The sequence below is a fragment of the Egretta garzetta genome, unplaced genomic scaffold (assembly GCF_000687185.1).
Source record: "Egretta garzetta isolate BGI_Z169 unplaced genomic scaffold, ASM68718v1 scaffold108, whole genome shotgun sequence".
Classification (NCBI taxonomy): Eukaryota; Metazoa; Chordata; class Aves; order Pelecaniformes; family Ardeidae; genus Egretta; species Egretta garzetta.
The window spans coordinates 306,351-321,831 of NW_009260614.1; the positions used below are offsets into that span (position 1 = coordinate 306,351).

Below are 15,481 nucleotides of genomic sequence, written 5' to 3' on the forward strand. Positions count from 1 at the left end.
AAAGTGGTTTTAAGTGAGCTAATACCAAAACAGAAAGTCTGAGAATTTAATTTGTTGTAACTTTTTTATTTTTTTAATCCTGAAATTCTCTGAGTTCATGCACATATTTCAGTGGAGGGGCAAAGATCTGTTTGGAAAGGGATTTCTTTTCTGGCTTCTCAAAGCAGGTTCCCAGCAGTAGAGATGAAACAAAGAGGATGTGCCCTCACTCCCAGACCATCTTGACCTTTCATAGCCCAAAATCTCTGTCATGCGATGTTTTCTTCTTACTCCTCCAGCTACTGAGTATTTTTGCTCAGAAGGAGAGTTCAGAGGCCTCCTTGAAAGCAGCTCTGAGCACAGTCCGGAAGAAGTCTGTCCTGGCCATCAGGATCTGTCAGCTGCTGTGCAATGTCCATGAGTCCTTCCCAGACCTGCAGCCAGTGATGCAGGAGCTGGGGCACGCGGGTAAGAAAAGCACAGGCTCTCATCCTTCTGTGAACTTCTACACACGGTTATGGGGGTCTTGGGCGGTTGGGTAGTGGACCTCAGTGTCCTGGTGACTTGAGGTCGTTTCACAGAACTACCCCTGGCCAGATGTCAGGGTTGTATTTCAAAGGGGTGACCTCTGGATCCGAGCGCTGGAATGTGCATTTCTCCTGCTGGTAAAATGCTCCAGATTACAGTTTTGTGTGTTACGATGGTTGTGGAGATCATGGCTGACCTGATACTGGTATTGCTTAACTGCATTTGCATTTTTCTAGCCCTTGCCCTGGAAGCATTTAAGCCACTTAGTTATGTAGTTTGTGTCTATATTGGGTTATTTTTCAGAATTTTTTTCCTTAACCTGTGGTGTTTCTTTGGCTCTTCCCATGCTATTGGATCTGTCTGAATTTGGACTTGTATTACCAATCCCTTGACTTTATCTGTGTATGTGCGGATACTGCACAGGCTGATTGCAGTAAGGTCACATGGGAGCACCCTTGTCTTGTGCAAAGATGACCATGATCACGCATTTTGTAGTCCCAGACTATTTTCTGAGTTAATTTTCTTACCGTGCTCTAGTTCGGTCTTGCTATGTATATACTTTAGAGAGTAAATGATCCCCTGGGAGGGTCCCACAGCAGTAGGGGAATGTTACATACTGTACTAGTTTGGCAAAGGTGTGAACAAAACATATGCAGATAGCAATTTGGTGAACTCCAGAAACAAATGCATAGCAACTGTGAGACCCTGCCTGGAGCTGTGGGATGCTTTCCAGCTGAGCTGGAGTGTATCTCTGCATCCGTCATTTGAGGGAAGAATGCTTAACAGAATTCGGTGCTTTAATGAAAAAGACAACAGAGGGCCAGGAAGCTAACTGCAGGTTTACGTTCTCTTGAAAAGGATGCAAATGTGACTCGCTTATTCTGTTTGCTTGCCTACATTTTTATGGAATTGTGCTTCCCAGCACATCCAAGCACAGATTCTTTGGGCTGCAGAGTCCCCTGGGACATACGCAGCGTGGTTATTATCCCAGCACAGGCACTGGTTTAGTCCATCCCTATTTACTTGTGGTGTCAGGGCTGCTTAGCTTATGGCACAACATCGAAATACTAGCAGATTGCTTGGTCGTTAGAGTAAGCAGCTTGTTATTAATGTCAGGTTGTTCTTGAGGGCTAGGAGGTTTGGCTGAAAGTTTGGGTCAGCCCCATGATTGCTCTTTATGAATGAACACAAGTATCCTGGCTTTGACGCTCGCCATCGTTTCATGTTCGACAGTGACAGGCAAAGCCAATGTTCCCCGCCTGCTGGGAGGGGGCAAAGAGCGAGCTGCTGTTCGTTAACTTGCCTGCATTCTTGAGCAACGAGGAAATGTTGTCGAGGTGGTAGATGGGACTGGGTGGCTGGGCGCAGTGTGTGTATAAAGGAAACTGAGGACCTGGCTTACTGCTCTAGCTGTGAGGCTCCGAGGGGGATAGCACATGCTCTGCTCCCCTTCCTTGACTCAGTGTTCTTCCTGGGAGATGTCCCACACTGCAGATCCACTATTCATGCTCAGTTCAGATCTAGGTCCTCTCTTCTAACTCCCATCAGGAGCTGCCACCTATCCAGTTGGCTTTTTCACCTGGTCGTGGCTCTGATGAGGATTTCCAGAGAAAAGGTGATTCCTCCTTATCTGCCATTCCTTTTCTGTCTCCTGATGCTGCAGGCACTTGACCCACTCCCCTTGACCCTGTCTGGCCATGGGATGTGCCAGGGCTGATGCCCTAGTGATTCTAGAGGAGGTAAGCCAACAAAAATTGCACACGCCTGTGAGCGTGCAGCCCACCATAGCTCCTGAACACCTTGTGGTGCTTGCCAGGGAGGGACTTCGGGAGGCAGGTAAATTGCTCTGGCAGATGCCTGCTTCTCTGGCACCAATATCAAAGCGAGCAGACTGCTGTTACCAAGTGTCTTTGCAGGGCTTCAAGCCAAGGTTGAGACAAAATCAAGCAAGAAGCAACATCAAAAACAAGAGCCCTGGAAAAATTTACTTGGCAAAAGCATATATCCTGTATGAATTGTCCAGAGGAGGATTGCCAGTTACCAGCCCCTTTTGGCATCCTACAGACCTTTACACTGAACTTCCATATCTTAATTTCTAGGCCAGTATCCTCAGCTCTGATATCACTGCTTACCAGCCCTAAATGTTGCAGGTGGCTTTATGGATCAATAGCCACGTGGCTCTTGGCATGAGGTACGAATGATAGCTGCGGGCCTCATGGTTGAGGGTTGTGAGCTTCCACTTGAAACAGAGGAGGTCTTAAATTTCTGAAGAACGTATGTGCCGCATGGAGACACGTACAGTTTGCATTTCCACTTGAAAGCAACAGTTTTTACATCTCTACCACAAAAAAAATAGAAAAAGAAATTCTGGTACTTCATTTAGGTGAGCTGAAGCACTTGGAAAGCACTAGGCATCCCTGTGGAGGAAACTGCGTCCATCCCCAACCCCAGTCGGCATCATCAAAGTGATGGGTTGGTTTCTTCGGTGGAGGTACAATATGAAATCTGTTGGCTTCTCCTTGGGTCCCTGCAGCAGTCAGAGCACTTTCACTGTTGGCAGCTGGTACGTGCAAGGACGAGGTTTGGCTCTTCCAGCCAACTCCATCACCTCCTGTCTAGCCAGCTGCTTCCCAGGTCTCTGTACAGTCACTTCTTGGGAGATCATGTTTGTCAAAATATGCCGCGCTTTCAGCTCTCAGAAATGTGTCAAGAACTGCAGCAAAAAGGCTTTTCCTCTGCATAGTCTTGTGTTTAAAAAAGACAGTTGGCATCTAACTTTGGCCTGAATTGGCCCCTGGAACTGTTAAACTATAGGGTCTGCAAGAAAAATGCTGTTCCCCCCTATAAAGATTCTGCATCAGAAGCCACTGTGTGTGTCAGCAACCATCAAAATGACCTTCGGGATGCAAAGGAGTACGTGGAATTTTCTTCCAGCCTAAGCTGAAGAAGTGGGAGACGGGAAGGTCACACACCAAGAGATCTTCTGCTTCTGGAATCTAATATCTGTCATGAATTGCAGGGAGGGTAGACCAGCCACCGGGATTACAGACTCAGCAGACCACTTAGAAAAGAGAAAGAGAACTCGGTGTGAAATATGCTGTAATTAACAGCAGGGTTTTTCTTCCAGTGCTGAATGTCTTTGCCACCAGAGAATGGAAAGTGATGCAAAGTCCAGAGTCCTGGAGGACCCTGCGGTCGGGAATGCATGTCTGGACCTTTCTGGTGTACACTTATCCTTGGGCTCTGTCTGCTCCCAGGAGGCTCAGCCAGGGGCATGGCCAAGGCACAATGAGTTCCTGCCCCTCAAACTTGATGTGCAATCATTTCTTCAGTCTGGTCTTACTTCTCACAAGAGCACTCAGGTTCACCTCCAATCTTCCTGCATCTCCAAGGATGGAAGCTGGCTGGGTAAGGTCTGTTGCTCGACGCTGCTCTAACGAGGTATGAAATGTTGTCTGCACCTGTAGGAGGGGTTCTGGGAGGCATCCTGGCTACCAAGTGGAAAGGAATTGCTGCCCTGGTGTGGCAGTACTACGTGTTCCCTCTTCCATTTGGGCAGCGGCCAGCCTGTGGTACTTGATGCCATTAAAGAAACCTGCGACTTCAGCAACCTGGCCCCTGACCTCACTGTCACATCAGCTTTGCGTTGTGCAATTTAGCATGTCTGCCATTTTCCTGTCTCATGGTAGCCAGGCTTTGAAATCCTTTTGAGGGTGTATTCCACCATCAGGCAAGGTTCCTCCAGCCATCCAGGGTGTATAAATTACACTGGCACGGGACTGCAGGGTGAAGGTCACTGATTTTACGTGATCCGCTTTAGCTTTCTTTCAAAACTGTTCTCTGGGAGTAGTTGCATCCCCCTGAAGATGGAGAGCTGTTCCTGGAGCCCCTTTATGCATTTCCCCATGAAGGTGGACTGAAGTTGGGAGCTCCCCTGCCTTTACACCATTATGCTGTTGTCTAGGCTAAAGGTTTGTAATCCCGAACAATGTTTTTGCAGGCATAAGAGCAGGAGGACCACAAGCCAGCTCTTGGCATACTGGGGTCAGTGGGAAAACTCCACTTCATCTAACTCAGGTTACCCCCCTGCTGCCGTAGCACTTCTAGACATTTTTAGTCCTGGTTTCCTTAGTGCTCCTACCTTCATCCACATTCATCCTGCCTGACTCTTTTTGATGTTCAACTTTTTGGGGAGGTTTAAAGATACTTCTTCACTTGGGTCAGAAAAACTGACAGTCTTGGTTGTAGGGATGTGGGAAGTGGTGCCTTAGAGGTGAAGGGTGTGTATTGCTGTCTTGGCAGAGCAGAACAAACTGGAAACCAGTCTTCCAGTCTGTTTTTCTCCCTTGATGTGTTCATAGGCTGGTGGGTCACCACTTGACATCTTAAGATTTCCAGGCCTGTTGGAATATGTCATCTGATTTGCTTAGGGACAGGGTTTAGTGGTGGGATGGCAGGGTTAGGGTAGCAGTTAGACTTGATGATCTTAAAGGGCTTTTCCAACCTGAACGGTTATGTGATTCTATTTCTAGCTGGTTGGAAATCCAGGGCAGTAGTGCTGTGCAGGGGGAAGACACTTTGCTGAGCTCTTCCTGTCGTGAAGAAGGCAGAAATTAAGTTTTTTCCAAGCACAGGCTGAATTTCCTGTGCATTGGCGAAAGGGCTGCACTGGTTTCCATAGCCACACAGTTGCATGGTTCTCATTATAGCAAAGAAGCCAAATATATCTGTTTGTATTTTGATTTCTTCCATACGTGCATTCCCTGTGGGTCTTTTCTGTAGATTGAGATCCTAGGTGGATTTTCCAGCTTGTGCTTTTTGAGAGGATAGTGTTACAGAGACTCAGAAAAGCATTAGACTTTGTAAGAAGTGAATGTAATGAGCGATTTAAAATACCTTAGGGCCCTAACCAGAAGACTCAAAAGGGTCGTAGCAAGATTATCTGTTTCCTTTCAAAGAGTTTTTGTTTGGGAAGCATTCCTGAGATTTCTTGTAATTAATGGCTGGTTATCCACTCTCAATGGCAGACTTAGTGTCATACCTGAGGCTCAGATCTTCAAACATTTAAGCATAGCCACAACTTCACATCTTTGAGCAGGAGGAGGCAGGTGCTTGGAAGCAACGGTTGTTACTGTTTGAGGAGGAAGCTCTTTGGGAAATCTGGCCCTGGCTCTTACCCTCTAATCCAGCCCCTGGTATGTGTGGGTGGAGAAACTCGAGGACCACTCTTTCACGCATTGTGCCATGCATGGCCATGGCCACTTTTGGGCAGAGCCATGTGCCACCATTGTGATGGGACAGCGTGTCTGATGTGTGTCTGTTCTGGCTGTGCAGGGACAACTGTCTGTGTAGGAACATTCAGGAGATGGGAGACCAAAGGGCTGGTGCCCAGTCCTGCTGGTCACCTCCGAAACAGGAATTGCTATTTCCACAGGTCTCTTGACTGAGGGAAGTGGGGAGAAACCTGGGATCAGGAAGTGGAAGGTGAACAGTGAATCCCAAGTTGAAGCTCTGGACAAAGATGAGGGCAAGGTGGGAGCTGCCAGTGCCAAGGAACCGAGGGAACCCCAAGAAAAAGCTTCTTCCAAGAAGAGTTTTGTCTGCAAAGCCTGTGACAAGACCTTCCATTTCTACTGCCGCCTGAAGGTGCACATGAAACGTTGTCGGGTGGCCAGAGGAAAGCAAATCCAGTGTAAGGAGTGCAGTGAAGTTAGATCGACGAAGAAGGAGTTGGAGGAGCATCAGCTGGAGGTCCACGGGGTGGTGGGGGCGGCCAAGAAGAAGAAGAAGAGGCTCCCTGTGGCGTGCGACATCTGTGGCCGGGAGTTTGCTCATGCCTCAGGTAGGGTTGGTGGGAGCAGGGGTGTTTGGACAGAAGCAGGGACAATATAATAAAGCAATAGTCTGAAGTCTTCTCTTCCTCCTCCCTGCAGCTCTGTGAGCATTGTGTGTGAGAAGCACAGCTCAGCTCATTTCTCCTGCCCCACTGAGCACAACCGCTTTCTGATTAGTTCTTCCCTAATTGGTTTTCCACATGGCTCATCAAGGAAAAGTTGGGCCACTGGCAAATTTAAAAGTTTCCAAAAATAACCAAGCTGTTCCAGTTCTGTGGCTGGGTTAGCAGGATGAGTAAGAGGAGTGGAGTCTCTTTGCCTTCCCTGTGGCAGCTCACATATCCTGGTGGACCTCCAAGCTGCAGGATACCGGTGGGCCCCCAGTGTTGCAGGCGGGCTGGTGGACCTGTGGGCTGGGTGGGGTTGGTGCCTGTGCAGCAGGGCTGGGCAGGGCTGGCGCTGGGTCACACCGATGCCACCACGCTGTCCTGCCTGCCTCCCCAGGGATGCAGTACCACAAGCTGACGGAGCACTTTGATGAGAAGCCCTTCTCCTGTGAGCAGTGCGGGGCCAAGTTCGCGGCCAACTCCACGCTGAAGAACCACCTGCGGCTGCACACTGGGGACCGGCCCTTCATGTGCAAGCATTGCCTGATGACCTTCATGCAGGCCTCAGCCCTCGCCTACCACACCAAGAAGCAGCACGCTGAGGGTGAGCCTTCCCTGCGGGAGCCTGGCCCTGGGCTTGGCTTGCTCTGTTCACCCCTTCCTGCCCTGTTCCTCCCTCTGCCTCCTGGCCGCTTCCCCATCCTTTGGGGGAGCCCTGGGCAGCAGGCTGCCCCCAGATCTTTCACCCACATGGTTTTGCCTGCAGTTCCCCACTCTGCCTTTCCCCCATCCCCTTCTCCAGGTCCTCCAATTAGCCACCCAGTTAGCAGCTTGCTCTCCTTTAAGGGAATCTTCCTCTTCCTCTGCTTGCTTTGTTTTTCTCCTGAGTAGCTCTGTCCCCTCACATCCAGACTCCTGCGATGCATCTTCCTCCCTCTGGTTAACCTGCTTTCTCCTGCCACTCCTCCCTCTGGCTGAATTTCACATAGTTTTTCATGCCAGTGCTTCTCCTGCCCCTGCACCCAGCCCCTTCTGCTACCAGGGAATGAGCATGTTGCAGCTGGGCAGTTAATTCTGAACATGAGACATGCCAGCGTGCCGTACCTCCAGATACTTGAGGTCTTTAGTTAATTTAATACTCCCTGTTCAGGTGTGGTTTTCTCCAGCACCTCAAGGACCTTTTTGACCCTGCGCTGAGATGGTCTGACTACCCCAGGAAAGCCTGTCCACTTTACAATCTCTTCCCTCTCCCTTTGAAATCAGGCATAGTCCGGACAGCTCCTGTCCTGTTAGGTGCAGGCTCTCACCCTGGGTGTCACTGCAGGGAAGATGTACGCCTGCCAGTACTGCGATGCCGTGTTTGCCCAGTCCATTGAGCTGTCGCGCCACGTCCGGACTCACACAGGGGACAAGCCATATGTCTGCCGGGAGTGTGGGAAAGGCTTTCGCCAGGCCAACGGGCTCTCCATCCACCTCCGGACCTTCCACAGTGAGTGTGGCCAGCTGCCTCCCCGGGTTGCATAGTCCAGCCTGCAAGGCACAGCTTCCGTGGGGTCACGGCAGAGCCATCTGTGGCTTCTGTGGGGTCACGGCAGGCCCATCTATGCCAGCAGAGGCTTGTGCAGGTGTTACCAATGCTTGCAAGTTGGCCGAGTGTCTCATGGCGGAGGTTTTTCCTCCCAGGTAAAGCAAGACTCTTCAGTGATTTGATGTTGTGGGTAGGATTATCCCAGAGAAAATGACAGGGCTGGCTTCCAGCAAAATGGGAGCTGCTGGGAACCTGCCACGGGAAGTTGTAGGTGAGCAGGAGCAGCAACACCTGTATCCAAAGCCAAAATCCCACTGCTAGTTTTCATCTGGGAAGCAACAAGCTTTTAATTCTCTTTGCTTTCCTCCCTCTGTGAATTCTCCTCTTAATTCTTCTATTTTTTTTCCTTGATTTCTTTGTCCCCTGTGGTTTTCGTTGCATTTCTGGGTGGCAGACATTGAAGATCCCTATGACTGCAAGAAGTGCCGGATGAGCTTCGCCACCCTGCAGGAGCACCGCAAGCATGTCCACGAAGCCCACTCCCGGGAGTACCACCCCTGCCCTACCTGCTCTAAAGTCTTCAGTGCCCCGTCACTCCTGGAGCGCCACATGGTGACCCATGTCGGAGGAAAGCCCTTTAGCTGTGAGATCTGTGACAAAGCTTACCAGGTGAGCTGGTGCAGCAAGGATTCAGGCTCACATGCTGGAGGTTGCCTCTCTTTTCCATGTGCACTGAGTGCCGCAGTTTGTGGTCAGCAGAAGGAAAAATTGCACGGGGGAGGCAGAGTCCGTAGGGAAAAGACAGATCCATGGAGAGAGATGAGCTGCAACTGCAAAGGGCTGCATACCTGCCCACCTGGATCTTCAGGAATCTCTTTCACCCAGGTTTCTAGCTGCCAGGAATCGTAGGAATAAAAATACTTGTGTTGCAAATGGCATGCCTCATTGGGAGCGTGTGTGGGAACACATTCCTACAAGGGAACAAAAATTCACACCAAAAGGAGACCTGCAGTGAGTGAGATGAGGCTGAGGGATTCAGCAGCGTTCAGCTCCTCAGGGGCAATAGAGAAACAGGAGTGAGGCGTTAGCTGTTGTCCTGTGGGAGGATGAGCAGGTCTGGTGCCTGCTGAGCACAACCCCACTCTTCCTTTTGCTTTCCACGCGGTTTTTTGCTGTCCCTGGAACAGCTTTGTATCGTAACCATGATTTGATCCTTATCATTGCAGCAGTTGTCAGGGTTATGGTATCACAACCGGACCCACCACCCTGATGTCTTTGCAGCTCAGAATCACCGCTCCTCCAAGTTCTCCTCCCTGCAGTGCAGCTCCTGTGACAAAACCTTCTCCAGCACTGCTACTCACCGAAAGCACGTCAAGGCAGAGCACACAGGTAATGGCCCATTCGTTAGTGAACAAAACCACGTGGCGGCTGCTGGGAGAGATGTAGCAATAACTCCCAAAGGACGTGGTTGTGCATCCCGTTTACCTGCAAATCGCAGTAGATTCCTTGTATCCTGGAGCGTTCTCTTCTGGCACGTCCTATCTTGGTGTCTTGCAGCTTGCGTGCTCTTGGCCTCTCCTTTTCTTGCCTTACCTCCAAAGATGCTCCTCATGTCTGTACGCATGTGTCGTGTTGCTGAAATATTAACCGAGCTCTGGTCCAGAAGGTCTCCTGTAGAAGGTCTTGGGTGCACACTTTTCTGTTCTTGACTTCATTTGCAGATGTGAAGTTCCATGAGTGCGAGATGTGCAAGGAGCTCTTCCCCACACTGGCTCTCCTGCAGGTCCATGTGAAGTGCAGGCACTCAGGTCTGTTCCATTTGCTGTTGTTCATGTTAACCTTGTAAGCAATGACTGCTCCTCTCAGTGAGCAATGTCTGAGCTGTAAGTGGGAGAGTGAAGATGGACATGGTAAGGAAGCAGAGTGCGAGGAAACAGAAAATATGGATGAACTGGAAAAGCACTGGGTTTGGTGAGGCTGGGACATGATTGTTAAGCTTCTGGAGCAACTGGGGTCAGAGAAGGGATCTGGATTTGCTTGTTACACCAGAGAAGAGAGCTACGTGCAGGTGAGGAGACATCAGCACAGTGAAATGAGGAAATGAACCCCGAGCATGGGGGTTTGTGGATGACAGAGCTAGTGGGAGACTGGAGAAAAAGGGAGTCACAGAGAGACACCTAGGCTTGGGGAGACCATGTCAAGGGCCCTTTGGCAAGTGTGCAAGCTTGAAAGCAAGGCTGTGAGGGCAGAGTGAATGGGCAGACCAGGCTACTATGGAAGGTGAGTCCCCAGGGCTGTGCATGGCGTAGCAGGAGAGGAGATGGATCAGGAGATGTTGGAGGGGGTAGCCAGCCAGAGTGAGGAAGGAGAAGACCTAGGCATTGCTCTGTCTGAGAGGAGAGAGCCCCTGGGGTGCATAATGGGTGTGCAGTAGCTGAATCAGGAGGTGCAAGCCAGGCCAACAAGGAGCAGTGCTGGATGGTGCAAGGGAACAGGGAGAAGAGGTGTTTGAGATGAGATGTAGCTGCAGGTACAGTCAGATACACCCACCTGGTTTCTGAATGCTGCTGCTGCAGGGAGCTAGATCTGAAATGGATCTGAACAGCCACAAACTGTTTGAAACAGTGGTGTAGCCAGGAGAAGGGATGCTGGCACGTGCTGTGCCCCAGGTCCCTGGTGGGCTTCAGCCCTGTGCGTCCTGGCCATTTGCAGCTCCCTGTGCCCTTGGGCTGGCCCTGGCTGCCGCAGCGCAGGGTCAGGGCAGTGCTTCTCTCCCCAGGCTCCCAGCCATTTCGCTGCTTGTACTGCTCAGCATCCTTCTGCTTCCCAGGGGCCCTGCAGAGCCACGTCACCAGCGAGCACTTCAAGGAGACGGAGACCACATTCACCTGCGAGCTCTGTGGGGAGCTCTTCCCCTCCCAGGCCGAGCTGGAGGGGCACTGCAGCACTGAGCATCCCAAGGTGGTCTTCTCCCAAGCTACCACAGCCCAGATTGTGCAGGTAAAGACTGCTCTGTGCCACAGCCCCTGCGGGAGTTCATCCATCCTCCCCCTCCAACCCTCTTATTCCCAAATCCACTCTGTGGCTCCTGTCACCCCTCCTGCTCCCTGATTCCCCCTTCCTAAGGGGGTCCAGGGCACAAGTTCCCCAGCCCAGAGTGCTCTGGAATTTCTGTGCTAGTGCAGGGTGGGCTCACTGGAGGGGAAGAAGCTCAGTCCTGGTTTTCAGGAGCCAAGGCAGAGGGACTGACAGTGTGAGCAGAGGTGCCTGGTTATGCAGATAACCTACCCCAAGAGATTATAGCTGTTCTGCTGGGGGCCAAACACTAGGCTTGAACCCAGATTCTTTCTCTTCAATATCTCGGCCATCAGTGGAGAACAGCTCCTTGGATGAGGGAGCCCTGTGTGCAAGATTCCCTGGGCTGGAATTCTTCCAGTGGATAATCACAGAGTGTTTATTGTCTACAACCACTTATGGAGCTAAATTACAGCAATTTTGTGGAGAGAAATATTTAAATTACTCTCCTGTCTTCTCCTTTGCATCGTCGTTGTGTGTGGTTTGGTGTTTCCCATTAGTCTCACACCTTTTGTAATTGCAGGCCTCTGGCGAGCTGGGGCTGGGAAAGATGTGGGTACCGAAGTGGTGGTGGGGAAAGCAGTGCTGAAAGTGTCTGACTCTCAGGTCATCTTCCACGTAGGTGATTCAGACGTCCGAGCAAGGAGCAGCAGAGCACATCATCTCTTTTGATGAGGCCCAACTTGCTGGCTCCCACGTCTTTGTAACGTTGCCTGACTCCCAAGTGAGCCAAGCTGGCTCCGAGCTGGTGGCAGTGACCATGGAGGACTTGTTTGATGATAAAGTCACGCTGATTTGTGAAGAAACCAAGTAAGAGTGAGAAGGAGCTCGCGCGTGGCACCTCGTATCCACTGGACTGGTTCAGGAGCTCATCATCGTACTGCTCTAGCAGGGAGATTCAGGGTTTGTTTGGGACAGCAACCCAGGTATGTGATGCTGCAAAAGAGCTGGCATGCAACAAGCACAGCATGGCCAAGGACAGAAGGGGTTTATAGACATTGACAAGGGCCTGGGAAGTCTCCCTGCAGTCAGCAGCTGCTGGCTCGGGTGAGCTGGACCAACTGTCCCTCCTGGCTCAAGAGAAATAAAGAATCAGAGGAAAAGATGGGAATTGGGTGTGTTCATGTGTTCCTCCACTGCCGTGAACAGCGTGGAGGGAAGGAGACAGGACAAAGGTGGGGTGGTATGGGTATGAGAGACCAAAGAAAAAACTGTCCTAGAATTTGGGGTGGAGAGTCTTACAGCTGAATCAGTGACGTGCGTGCAGGTATCTGCGACTCTGCAGGGTGAGTAAGGGCTGCTTTGTTTCTCGTCTTGCTCTCCCACTGTGCTGCCTGCTAGAAAAGTCCCCCAGTGCAGAGCTGACATTTGGGCCTCTCTGCTTGAGCAGAGACTTCTTGGGAGTTGCGCTAAGTGGCTTTGGGGCTGTTTAGGTAATACCTTGTGTAGCACAGGTCTGATCCCATCCATGGGTTTGCAGCGGCTGTCCATTATGAAGGAGGGTCACAGGCAGGCCTGGGCATCCACATCCTCTTTGTGAGCCAACAGCCCTGAGAACTCTCACCTCTCCTAATTTGCTGAGGACATGCTGAAGCTGCCCCGTCTGAGAAAGGAGAAGGAGCTGTGCCTGGGTGCCAGGGTCCCTCGTTACTGGTATCAGTGGATTGGCACTAATGAAGGTGTTTCTGTCTGAGTGTGCAATAGCTGCTGTGACTGCACATAGCCGTTCCCTGTGACACACCAGGCGTTGCTTTGTACAGCGCATTCACATACCTAAGATAAAGTTTGCTTCTCTGGTACCAGCACAATGCAACAGCTTCATTGCAGCGCACTGGCCCCTTTAAGCTAAATTTCATAAAGCTTTTTTATCTGCAGTTTCCTAAAATATAATCTGATAATTAATGGTTTGCTGAATCCATTATGAAGTGCAATTAGATAGATGCAGGGTTCCTGTGGCTCTGAGGGGACTGGTAGCATTTATCTTCCTTTCCCTCATGCCAAAAGGTTGAACTCTGCCACTGTGGTATTTACATACTGAGCGGTGATCCCCACCGCATCTCGCAGCCAGAGACCCCGTGGCGAGCAGCGCCTGCTTCATCACGCTGCCCAGAGCCACGGGAGCTCAGGAGATGAACAGATTGGAGTTCTCCAGCAGCATCTTGTGCTGGCTGCTCACAGCCACCAGGCAAGAGGTGGTTGCACAGGAGCATGCCAAGGTGGTGGTGCCAGTGAGGGAGTTTGTTGTGCCCCTTACAACCTGGAGAAAGTGAAAAGCAAGGGGTGCCCCCAGGAGAGGGGCTCAGTGTTCCGCATGGCATTTTTCATGTGTGGGTGCTGGCAAGTGTGTGACCCTGTTGAAGTGTTGCACAGGTCAAGAAGTGCTCCCACCTTTCTCTTCCTCGGCTGCATGCGGGGTTTGTCCCCCAGGCTTTGCCCTGACAGTGAAATGGAGGAAGCATGAGGTTAAGTTGCCACTGAATCCAGGAATGACCAGGAGATGGTGCTCAAGGTCTTGAGGATTAGTGCTAATGGCCAGCTGCCTCTGCACCTTTGCTGAAGCTCAGCCTTCCCAGGCCTTATCCAGCTCCTAGGGCTGGCAAGCCTGGGGAGCCCTTGAGCCAAGCTGAAGGACAACTCCAAGCCCTGGATATCGCTGCTTAAAGAAGAGCCTGAAAGTGGGCTGTGGCCACCTGCAGAGAGGGTAAAATACATCTGTTACTGAGGTGGGGCAGAAAAAAGCCAGGAGGAGAGCGGAGGGGGAACTGCTGGGAGAGCATCTCACGCCTGCTTGGAGGCAGATGAGCTGCGCATGGCGCTTAGGATGAGCCCAGGGCTAATGCTGGAACAAGCAAGTACATCCTGCTGGTCTTAGAGTGGGTGTGTTGGGAGGTAACCAGTGGATCTTGTCCCACAGGCTGGTGGATATGGAAGCTGTTCCCCCTTTTTTGGCTCCATGGGGGCTGGGAGCTGTGGAAATCCTGGGCAGGCTGTGTGAGTGCTCTGGAGCAGGGGATGAATTGTCCAGGCGATGCTTTGCAGGTCTCCTGGCCTTCTTTTGGGAGCCAACATCTGCGGGGAGCGTTAGATGAAGGTCATCTCCCTTTGTTCCTGAAAAACTCTGGAGGAAGAGTAAAGGTCTAGCAGGGTTTGGGGCGAGGTTGCCTTATTTATAGTCCCCTCATAAGGCAGAGGGAGCTTAGCTAGGGAAAAGCACGCAAGCGATGCATTTGGCTTCGATCCGTTCCATCACTGTTGACCGAGTGTTGTCAGAGTTGAAGGGGGACAGTGTAGATCACTACATTTCTTTAGACATTAGGAAAAATTTCTTCACAGAAAGGGTTGTCAGGCACTGGAAGGGGCTGCCCAGGGAAGGGGTCGAGTCCCCATCCTGGGGGGATTTAAAAGCCGGGCAGACACAGTGCTTAGGGATAGGGTTTAGTGATGGGATGGCAGGTTTAGGGGAATGGTTGGGCTTGATGAGCTTAAAGGGCTTTTCCAACCTAAACAATTCGGTGATTCTATCACACATCAGGCTCAGTTCAGGCCCACATCTCCTGTTTAGGGCCATCTCTCCTGCCTTTGTGCACTGCAAGAGCCCGTGTGGACACATCCGTGGCAGCATCCTGCCAGCAGCGTACAACCAGTGAGAGCTCTGCAGCTGTACAGAGACCATCAAGCACCTCCTGTATCGTTATGAGGAGATAATAACTCAGATGTCCTCATTCCGTGTCCTTCTTGATGGGTGGAATACAAACATCAGAGCAAATTGCTGTGTTGGCAATGCCTCCGTCCTACCCGGAAGGAAGATCTGTTTCCCAGGGCACGGCCTGGTCTGGCATGCACAACGCTGAAGGTGCTGATCACTTGCGATTTCTCGTACGCTGCACATTCTTTTCTCCTCTGGAAAAATAAACCATGGCGAATGCAAGCGGGTAGCTGCACAGTGTCATGTGAAGCAGTTAGATCAAAGGAAAAAATCCTTATTTCTGCCAACGTGATTTTTGCAGGTCTGCTCCCTGGTGCTGGATGACCCATGGGGTTATGTGGGGTCCTGTGCCCCTCTTGATCGTGGTGCCGTCCTCTGTAAGGAATTGGAGGAGCTGTCGCCAGCTCAGGCTGGAGCATGGACCGTCCTGCCCTTCATCATGCTGCAGGTGCCAGGTGCTTTTGGAAAAAGGGCAGAGTGCCTGCAACAGAACCCTGGGGAGTAAGGTCCCACGGAGGACGTTAGATTTGTTAATGATTTATATATCTCCATGCATTAATTGGTACCATTTACGGTGCAGGACCAAGCTTGTGACTGTTCGGAAATGTCTGTTTTCTGCACAGCTTTCATCCTGATCTGGTGTCATTCCTGTTCACTGAAGGATCTTCTGGAAAAAGGCAGGGTGCTGCTGGTTATGGCGATGGCCTGTCAGCAGCCCTCGCTG

General features: G+C 51.1%; 1 protein-coding gene across 6 annotated transcripts in view; it reads left to right on the forward strand.

The window, feature by feature from the left end:
- Positions 1–14,393, forward strand: part of ZBTB40 (zinc finger and BTB domain containing 40) — a 39,428-nt gene extending 25,035 nt beyond the window's left edge. For 3 of the 6 annotated variants that reach the window (XM_009645073.2, XM_035900600.1, XM_035900597.1), the window contains 9 exons: positions 279–447; positions 5,942–6,349; positions 6,846–7,052; positions 7,773–7,937; positions 8,431–8,645; positions 9,203–9,365; positions 9,698–9,784; positions 10,756–10,976; positions 11,674–14,393. In XM_009645073.2, coding sequence (XP_009643368.1) covers positions 279–447; positions 5,942–6,349; positions 6,846–7,052; positions 7,773–7,937; positions 8,431–8,645; positions 9,203–9,365; positions 9,698–9,784; positions 10,756–10,976; positions 11,674–11,865 — 1,827 coding nt within the window. In that variant the 3' untranslated portion in view covers positions 11,866–14,393. Of the gene's footprint in view, positions 1–278; positions 448–5,941; positions 6,350–6,845; positions 7,053–7,772; positions 7,938–8,430; positions 8,646–9,202; positions 9,366–9,697; positions 9,789–10,755; positions 10,977–11,673 lie in introns of those variants that run through there. The other 3 variants (XM_035900599.1, XM_035900598.1, XM_035900601.1) reach the window with 3 other exon arrangements.
- Positions 14,394–15,481: the final 1,088 nt, after the last annotated feature.